Source organism: Syzygium oleosum, unplaced genomic scaffold, assembly GCF_021117445.2.
Source record: "Syzygium oleosum isolate NSW1041296 unplaced genomic scaffold, Sole_v2.1 Sole_v2.44, whole genome shotgun sequence".
NCBI classification, from domain to species: domain Eukaryota; kingdom Viridiplantae; phylum Streptophyta; class Magnoliopsida; order Myrtales; family Myrtaceae; genus Syzygium; species Syzygium oleosum.
This window is the reverse complement of record NW_026607528.1, coordinates 1,961,307-1,971,537: the sequence shown is the minus strand read 5'-3', so window position 1 is coordinate 1,971,537 and position 10,231 is coordinate 1,961,307. Positions and strand designations below refer to the sequence as shown.

At 41.0% G+C, this 10,231-nt stretch overlaps 1 protein-coding gene across 1 annotated transcript; it reads left to right on the top strand.

Annotated features, from left to right (window-relative positions):
* Positions 1-5,562: 5,562 nt before the first annotated feature.
* On the top strand, positions 5,563-10,160 carry LOC115684191 (DDT domain-containing protein DDR4). Its single transcript, XM_030608892.2, has 11 exons — positions 5,563-5,842; positions 5,973-6,083; positions 6,918-7,004; positions 7,089-7,126; positions 7,218-7,299; positions 7,538-7,644; positions 7,722-7,881; positions 7,969-8,061; positions 8,227-8,350; positions 8,458-8,500; positions 9,189-10,160. Exons 1-11 carry the CDS (start codon positions 5,654-5,656, stop codon positions 9,721-9,723), a joined length of 1,569 nt encoding a protein of 522 aa, XP_030464752.1. The 5' UTR covers positions 5,563-5,653; the 3' UTR covers positions 9,724-10,160.
* The last annotated feature ends 71 nt before the right edge of the window (positions 10,161-10,231 follow it).

Genomic DNA, 10,231 nt, shown 5'->3' with positions numbered 1-10,231 from the left:
GATGCAAAATTTGACAGGAAATGGGATTCAATTGGATCGTGGAATCGAATTGGTTTCTGTTAATGCAAAACTTGGGTAATTTTTTCCAGCCAACATGGGAATTGACCAAATTTTATCCACGTCACACCTCAACATCTTCCCGTACCCATGTCAGTTGAATTTGGCTTGATTTTGGTATCAGAAAGATTTTTAAGGATTTTGTTACAGTAGATTAGGCTTAAGGATCGAGCCGAGCTGACTCTAATACGAACCTCATGAACCATAATCTATCTTGGAGGCGTTAAATTTACGGAAAAAGGCCCAATATTTACAAAATGAGGCATTAGTCTCAAAACATTTTAACAAGATTACAAATTACTTTTCACTAAAATAAGGGAAAAAACACAAAGAACAACAGTCATTTGTTCTTAAACCCCGAAGTTGTGCCTATGTGACACATTTATCCTTCGTCAAGGTTCCGTTATATGATTTGTCGGTCAAAATAACGTCATTGTTATATCACTTGTGTCATGTCAACATTGTTTGATTTCTAGCATCCATGTAGACATATTTTTTATCGTTATAAGTGATAAGAATTTTGACGGAGTGTAAATATGTCATATAGTACAAGTTTGAGATTTTTTGTATCGTAGAAAAAAGTTTATAGTAGTTGTGTTATAATGCGCACATAATTTGGAGTTTTTTTATGGCTTTTGCCCTTAAAATAAATGGTTAATACTACGAAAAACCCTAAATTGGTATACTTGTGACAATTTATCCCGAACACATTTTTTATCACTGAAAATCCTAAATTGGTATATCTGTGATAAATTTCACTAAAAACCCAAAACAGGTACATTTTTGACAAATATACCATCCGTTAAATTGTATTAATATTATGAAAAATCACAAATTAGTAAATCTATGACAAATAGATGGGTAAAATTCTAAATTAATACATTCATTAACTGCCATGTGCCATCCAACTCAGCAATTTGATAATAAAATTTAACGGAAACTAATAAAGAGTAAATTTGTTATAAGTATACTAGTTTGGAACTTTTTGCGATCAAAAAATTAATTTTAGATAAATTTATTATAAATATATCAGTTTCGAATTTTTTGTGATATTAACCTTAAAATCAATATGCAATGAATCAAATCGTGTCAATTTGATGTTAATCTGGGACATCCAGATCGGGTGGCCTCAGCCCCGCCCCAAGAAATGTCAGGCCCTTGTATAATCGGAGAGGACTTCCTGATTTGTCCTCTTTCCTCGTTAAAATTAGGAATTTGTGAATTGCTCTCTGTATGAGCAAATTTTTTGTTACAAACTGACAATGAATAACTGAATATGTCAACACAATTCATCTATATTTGTTTTTGGTGAATTATACAAAAATCATAATTTTGAGAGTACAATCCCTTATCATCATAATAAATTAGCATCATATCACTTGTAGTTATAGTGCAGTCAGCATTAACCGTGGGCATTTTCCGGTTCCTCGGTATTTTCATTCAAAAGCTTTTCTTTCCCTTTCTTTATATTTTACCATTGGTCTGTCTTTTGCGCTCTTCTCTCTTCTTCTGCACAATGCCAAGCATGCTCAAGCCATAGGTCGCAGTCTTCAAGCTCACCGACTGAGTAGTCACAAGTCTTAAGCTTACCTCTAGATTTGACGATGGGCACCGATCCACGGCTACGAGCCCAAGAACTTGAAGTGTTAATCTTTTCGCTAATTAATCTCTCTTGACAGAAAAATCTCTTCGGACATTGAAAACTCTAGCTTAACTGGTGTCGTATATGTGTTTGCTTACAAATTTATTATTGTGGTCTCTCGAATTCTAGAATTTAGCATGAGGACAAATTAGTTGTTTCGATATCTCGGTAACATTGAAGTCAAGACTGATCATGGTAAAAACGAATTAACCATAGTTATTAAATTTTAGGTTGGAAACTCAAATAATTTTACCTCCACTTCTTTTCCCTCTCAAATCCAAACAGTCAAATCACGAGTAATAATCTCATTACATCCATCTAAAAAGCAAAACTCTCCCTGTCTTACTTAGACACAAATAAAAGAAAGAATCGTTACGTAGAGAAAGCTCGAGTTGGATTTGTGGGATATTACAAATAAGGAGATAACCCTGATATGTATGCATGATTCCTCAAATTATCAACGTATATTTTCTCTTTATTTAATGGTATAGTTAGCAAAGAATGCTCTAGTACTCTTGTTGTATTGGATTTGTGGAGTGTTACAAATGGAAGATGACCCCTATATATATATACACGTGACCCGCCAAATTATTATCATAAATTTGTCCTTATCCAACGGTTGAGATGCAATTTCCTTATCTACGTTTATCTCTTTGATTACAATAATTCTCCATAAGAGAGTGAACATTCTCTGTTATGCCCTTAAGAATATTCTAGAGCACCCCAGAAACTTTAGGCCATCGGAAACTTCAAGTTATGTTTAGTCATCTTGGCCACCTCTCCGGCCTATTTTCCCCTAGAATTGATACCAAGAAAAATGCCTAGAGAGTTGGATGCATCCCGGAAGTATGCGGAGGTCGTAGAGAACAACAAGGGTGCGCATGACAATCATTCTGTGCCCGGAAACTATTTCTGAACAGAAATGATTTTTTTTTATTCTGTGCCCGGAAACAATTTCTGTGCATTTGAAGGCGTTTGGTAAACTGTCCAAAATTTCTATTCCTGTAATAGAAAAGAATAGAAATGCGTTTGGTAACTACACACAAATTTCTTTTTATTAATAATATTTTGAATTGTTTTTTTTTCTACCCAGGCCATGGCCGGTCGGCCGCGACGGCCAGGCCCAGGCCGCGAGGCGTCACGGCCCTCGCCGCCGCCAGGCGGAGGCGAGGTCCCCCTGCCGGCGAGGGCGAGGGCGGACCCTCGTCGCCCGGGCGAGGCGGCTCGCCGCGCAGGGGGACCCTCGCCTCCGCCGCGGCGGCGGCGAGGCCGTGACGCCCTCGCCGGCCTGGGCTGGGCTGGTCGCCGCGCGACCGGCCACAACCCAAGAAGAGCAATACAAAAAGAAGAAAAGAAAAAAAAGAAAAAGAAGAAAAAAAACTGATTCTCAAAATTGTGCCGAGAAACAAGAATCAACTATTTTTTACTTCTTATTTCTCTTCCAAAACTGTTTCTCGGCACAAATATTTGAAAAAATGTGCCCGGAAATAAAAAGTTTACCAAACGCATTTCTGTTCCCAAACTATTTCTGGGAACAAAAGAACAGAAATTTTTACTGTTTGGCACGTTACCAAACGGGCCCCAAGAAGCCGAACTGTCGGTTTTGCAGTTGCCGATTGCATCTCCCTCCGCGAAAATTTCAGAGCTGCTCGAACTTCACATCATTTTGATTTCCTTTTCAACAACTACAGCCAAGTAAGGACTTAGCGAGCACATTATTTCCTTCTTTTTTTACCAAATGCTAGCGAAGTTACCACAACGGATTAACGGGCCTAATAAGTTCACCCAAGTGTAGAGCGAGGCACAGTCGGCGTTGCTGAAAGCGGGACGATAACGAACCAATAGTCTACTTGAGGAAGAACCGCAACGTTATCTAGAGTAGGGGTGTCAAAACTAAACACAATACCCGAACCGAAACACGAACCGACACGACCCGAACACGAAATTTTTTTTATTGGGTCGGGTTGGATCTCAACTTATTTGGGTAACAATAAAAAGAATTGGGTATTGTTTGGATCTATTAGGCTTGGGTACCCAAGCCCAACCCAAACAATAAGTCAACCCAAACAATAACCAAAACCCTCAAGATCCCTCCTCCTCCCAGGACCCTGCCGCCGACTTCTTCTTCCTCGGGTTCCGCCGCGCCGTCGTTGCCGGCAACATCACCCTCAGCGGCGTCGCCGAGATCGACGGCCGCGGCGTCCTCAAGCTCACCAACGAGACGACCTGTTTCTACCCTAGCCAGGCGGCGGAGGATTTCATCCTTCTGCCGGAGACCACGCCGTCCAACCAGATCTCGCGGCCATCGCGCCGCCGCCTCCGGAAATACCGCATCATCCCCGAGTTCTGCGCGGTGAAATCATCGACCAGCGACAACAACGCTGCCGCCGCCGTCTCTGTCCCTGGGAACCACCACCGCAAGCGGTCCAGAGACGCCATCGGCGACGACCTCTTGAGCGGCGATCGCTTCTCGGCGACTCACGATCCTCGCAAGATGACCAAGGCGTCGCCGTCTCGGGGGCACGAATCAAGATGACCAAGGCGGCGGGACCGTCCTTAATCGGAGTCTTGAAATACAAGTCTACAATGTAATTTGAGTTATCTGTCACGTGAGGCTTCCTGTCTTCACTCAACCGTAGCTTTGCCTCACACCCTTCTTCATTGAACAACTCTTGAAGTCTCACCTATCAACATCAGAATTCCCAAATTGATCAGCTTCTCGCAACATCAAGAACTGAAAAGTATCACGATGAACCCCTGGTTTTCAGGAGCAAAATCCTCTGTCGATTTCAATCTAAACTACAATTAACACAGAATTTCTATTCAAAAGCATTCTGAATACTTAAAAGGGTCTTGCTTCTGTGTGTTCAGTTTGACAAGTAACCAAAACTAGGGGTGTCAAAAGTACCCGCTCAAACATGACCTGACCCGATTGTGCGGCTATATCATGTTCGGGTCTTGTTTCGGGTCGGGCCAAGCACATATATTCATTGTTTCGGATCGGGTCGGGTATCATGAAAACCCGACCCGACCCGACCCGTTGACACCCCTAATCTAGAGTACATTGTAGGGATAAATGATCCTATCCAAATTTGCTGGGAAAGGAAAAACTTCATGGATCAATTTTGGGCAACTGAATTATGACCTTGATGTTTACATAATCACTAACACGTGTTAGGTGATTCACAAATTTGGAGCGTCTATTTTAGAATAGACCTAATTAATGAATTGACGTCCCATGATGAAGCTCATAAGATGGGCGATTTTGATCTGATTTTTCACGCTTCTTAAGTGGGCTGGGATAAAATTTCCAAACCCGCCCATATGTTTATTTAAAATTATGTAAAACTATGTTTTGATAATAATTCAATCATGATATTTAAAATTTATAAATACTAATAATATATGATAAGCCCAAATTTCTAATCAACATTATATATGAATTAGTTAGAAATTTCACTTTATATTAGAATTTGCAAAAAAAAAATTCATGTTTAAATTATCTTTACCTTTTCATTGAAAAAATCTTATGGCATAAGTACATTTACCTTTTTTTTTAAACTCGAAACATCTCTAACTTTCACAATTTATAACTATTGAGTCATAATTACCCATATAATTATTTTATGACTTTTAAGATTTAGATAATTTTTTAAGCTTCGCCACGAAATTAAGAAGCACATTTTTCCCTTTTTTTTTTTTGCTAATACTTAATTTTGAACAGGCTAAGATTTTTTTTAATTAACTCGTGTGCGGGTACATAGCGTGGTCAGCATTAACCGTGGTAAAAAAGGATTAACCACGGTTAATGCCATTTTGGGCGGGAAACCAAAACCATTTTACCTCCACTCCCTCGAATACAAACCGTCGTGCTCAGAAATCATCTTCGCCACCTCTCCCTCCGTCGCGTCGCGACGTTTTCGCTCGGCCTTTCTACTCCCCCGGAGAGCCGCCATGCCCCGACCGCGCCGCGCTCCGGCCGGCGACGCTCCGGCCGGCGGCGCCGGCGAAACGAAGGCCGACGATCGCCGCGAGGAGGAGGCGCCGTCGATTCTGGACGAGACCGGCGGAGAAATAGGCCCGGAGGTCCTCCGGGAGCTGCGGGAGCAATGGGAGCTCGCCTCCGTTCTCAACTTCTTGAGCGTAAGGCCGTGTCGCGCTTCGATCGCTCGTTGATTCTTATGGTTTTTGGTAAACGCATGATGTTTGTTTGGTTCCCGAACGAGGAAGCGAAATGCTCTGAAGCGTGCCGTCGATTTCGATGATCCTGCAGGTTTTCGAGCCTGTTATTGGGAAAGATCTCAAGTTGTCTGCCGAGGAGATCGAAGGAGGTCTGGTTAGGCCGAACTCTTCGATTGCGCGACTGCACATCAAGCTCTTGAAGGTTCTTACACATTCATGACCCCGCGCTTATGTTGGTAGCTTCTATGATTATTCAGCTTGTCGTCTCAGCTAGGAAATGGTTTTGTCTTTAGTCAGTCTGTTGCTGATCATTGCTTCAGTGCTTTACTCAACACGTGCTTGTGATTTCGTATCTGGATGGTGTGATGTTTCCAGAGAAATGATCCCTGCTTCAATAGAGAGCCTAGAATTTTGACTTCGGGGGGTCAAAACTAGAAACGAAAAGCTAACTTTTATGAGGGAAACAAATTTCAAACGAGCTTAAGGTTAATATTTGGTGGGAATATTGGATGCTGGCATCTGCTTGAAAAGAAGTTTGCTGGGCTGACTAAAATAATCTAGGAACTTCTGCAGGTAAAAATGACCCGCATTTTCTGCAAATACGCGCAGCCAATTTGCTTTCTTTGGACTCTTGTTATTCAAATGAAAGTTTTTTTTGAATATTCAACTTGCACCTGCGAATGTCATTCCTTAAGTTGATCTAGATTATTTTGATGTTGGATGGAACTTCTTTTGGAGGTATTATGATGGTCTACTCACGGTTTTCTCAATAGCAGGTTATAGTTGTAACGGTCATGGAAGTGTCAGCAAGACCTTGTTATCTAGTTTGCCCGGAAGATTCGTCAATGCTGTGGCTTATGTGATGTCAATGTAGTCTGAATAAGAGCATAGCATTTTTTTATTCTGATAAGTGGAATAAAGCAACTGGCTTGTCTTGTCCATGTCCCAACTCGCCAACTTTTCTTCTTCATCCTTCTATGGGTTGGACATTCAGTATTTGCTGCTATTTTCTTAGCTTAACATCTACTCTAAGCAGGGAATTCCGCCTACTAGCAAAGCATTGGATGGTTCTGATGCATGGGTGACTGTACTTTGTAAGAAATTGGATCCATGGTGGCAGTGGGTAAGTCAATTTTAGTTCTCTATTTCTCTTCATCTGGTTCTCCCTGAATGAGTAGATGACCATGAGAGACTGGCCAAATTGCAGGTTGCTGAGGGGAATATCCCATTAACGGTGGCTAATGGGTAATTATCCACTTGCCATCTATTTGAATGCTTTAATTTCCCTAGAAGCTCGAACATATAGGCTTAAGTAGCCTTATGTCCTTGTATTCAGGAAGGAAATATCTCAATACAAAGAACTTGATCCGGTTGGTCGATTACTTTTACTGAAAGCTCTATGTGAACTCCGAGCCATGGTAATGTTTTTTCTCTCCCTTTCACTTCCTATACATCTGCTGATCTTGGCATGCTTTTGGATGGAAATTTTATTGAAATATCCACAGCTTTTTTACTCTGTTTTTCTGAATTGTGGACACTTGATATCAAAAAAAATTTCTGAACCGAACAAAATTTTGTCCTTTGTAGATGAGTTTTCTGAGTGTCTTCTTCTCTATCAGCTTTACTAACTCATTACTGAACTTTAATGTTGGACAGCAAGATGATGCAGTGTCTTACATAAACAATGCCCTTAAAGATGGAACTCACGTATCTTGTTTTCGCAAAGAAAATCTTGCTAGTCACGGAAATGGAACTTCTTACTGGTACTGCTAACAGTGTCCTTTGAACCTAATTATGAGTGGTTTGACAAATGCTGATGTTTCTTCTAATGGTCATGTAGGTACGAGGGAAATGCAACTGGTGGGCACAGGCTATATAGGGCTGTATGTATTCCCAAGTCGAAGGCTACCAACGCTGGTAAACGCTTTGTACCTCTACCATCCACAATGTTTCGGTGGGAAACACTTGCCACTAACCTCAACGAGTTTTCTGAAGTTGTGGTAAGGAAATGATTGTAGTTTCTATAGTCTAGTTTTTGGGGAGTTTTAAGCTTTTACGAATCACCCATTTCTTGCTAACAATGACAGGAAGAACTTGCATCAAGCAAAGGTGTAGCTGAAGTTGCTGTTAGTAGAATCATACAATCTGATATAATACCCGCCCTACAGAAAATAGAAAAGGCAGGTGTTACTAAGGTCTTCATGTAAATGCAGCTCTGTTTTTGTTACTATCACTATTTTCGTTGGAAAGAACTCGATTTCCAAGTTTCATGTTTACTTTATCTCCCTTGTCTACATTTTGCTTTTTCTCATCATATGGACCTGAATCAGTTAGCTTTGAAACAGAACAAAGAAAGAGCTCTTAAGCGCAAAGAAAGACAAAAGATGCTCCTAAATAATTGCAAGAGTTCGTATGCAGTTGCTGGTTCTCGATCCTGCCGAAGTCGTCGGCCGATAAGTTACACATTTGGTATGATGGGTTTTCAATTACAACATCATGTTTAGCTTGCCAATATCTGGGCAGAAATTTTGTTGTCATTTAGCTTATGAAGTTAAACAGACTTTCTCCATGTGCAGAGGAGTATGATCGAGCCATTGATGAGGCTATACAAGTCACACAGTAAGATCTTGTTCTCTGAATTGCTTTTGATACTCTATTGATTACAACTTTCTTCTTCTAAAGTCAGGTGTTGCCAGGGAATATCTAGATTTGGGTTTTTCACTGGTTTAGCAGCTGGAAATAGTTTCTGTAGATCCTTGGTACCATCATTGTCTTTCCCTTACGATCATGTTGTGTTTCATTTGGCCACCGCTAACTAGCACTCTTCACAAGTGTAGACTGTAGGGGCTTGCGGAGCCAGTATGTTAGATTCTTGAAGTATAAATGCAAAAGGCCATTCTGGGCATGACATATTATCTGCTTTTTGCACAGTCTGCATTGAATGTCTCAGAAACTTTAAGCTTTTTGCCGAGAAAAGCAGTGAGAACAATGATAGAGGCTATGCAAGTCGAGAAATGATAAGACAAGAAATGCTCGATTATGTTGTTGCGCTAAAAAAATCGCAATTCTGCCATATCGTTGGTTGCTAAAACTGCTGTAGGAGTTGGAAGTGAGCTACTTTTTGAAAAGTGGGACTGTAGGTGCGGTCTACACTTATTTTCTGACAAAGCATAGTTTTTTCTCATTTGCGTGGGTTATACATTTCATTCTTACAGAGCTGATGTGCATTCTCAGTCTCATAGAGCCGATGCCAAATACAAAAAAGTACAGATTCTCTCACCAGCTATTTATATAATCTGTCGTTCAGGAGGTTGACTACTGAAGATCCAAGGAGACGGTACAAGCACCGTGAGCTTAGTAAAGAGGATGATGGTCACAATGAGGATACACATTCAAGTGAAGGGATTGATAGAAACAATATCTATGACGTTTCTGTGACTCAGATTAACAAGCTTGAAGAAGCTGGAAATGACAACACGGATGAGGAATATGATGGAAAATGCAGTGATGATGATGGCAGTAGGTCAAACAACTTGGATGAGGACTGCCTTGTGAGCACAGATTCTCCTTCCAATATTAATCATCCAAAGAGGAAAATTCATGTTGCTCATAGAGTGGCTGGACCACGCTGGAGCAAAAGGTTAGCTGGAGCTGCTGCTCATGCGGTTGAGGAAACAAGGAAACTGCACATGACGAAGTTGCTTAGACAAAGACCCAATCAAAACTCTGCTCTAGACTCGGCTATTATACCAGATTCAGACGATGAAAACCCATTAGAAGACAGCAAGATCATTTTGGATTCTGCTGTGGTCAGTGACAGCTCTGAAGCTTCCGAAATGTAACTATTAGGCGAGTCAGGTTATGTGCATAGACTCGTTAGTTTCCTTGAATTTTGTGATCTAGCAAGGAAATTGTCTCTTTGTACATGGATGACAGGATGCACCGTTTTGCACACATTATCTCTAGGCAGGGCGGGGTCAGTTTTTGCAGAATTTTCTGTGGATGCTTTCTACTCCTATTGAGAAAGTTGCCTCCACCCGGACCACCCTCTTACCAGGACAGGACAATGATTTAGGACATCTTTTCTTAATTTCTGCGGAAGGGAAGTAATTATTCATGATATTACTGCTAATTGAGTCAGGGGTGGGTTTTTGCCTATTGTAATATGGTCTGCATAATTGAAATCGATGCACTGCCATGCGGCTTTGGGGGTTAAAATTTTGAGAAGATTGGGCTGTTGCTTGGTAATCGATGTATGCAATATCACATTGAATTTCAACCGTCTTCAACCACAAACATTCAAATGAGTGATGGTCGGGTACCGTCACTCCTCTCCTATCCGCTTGGTCT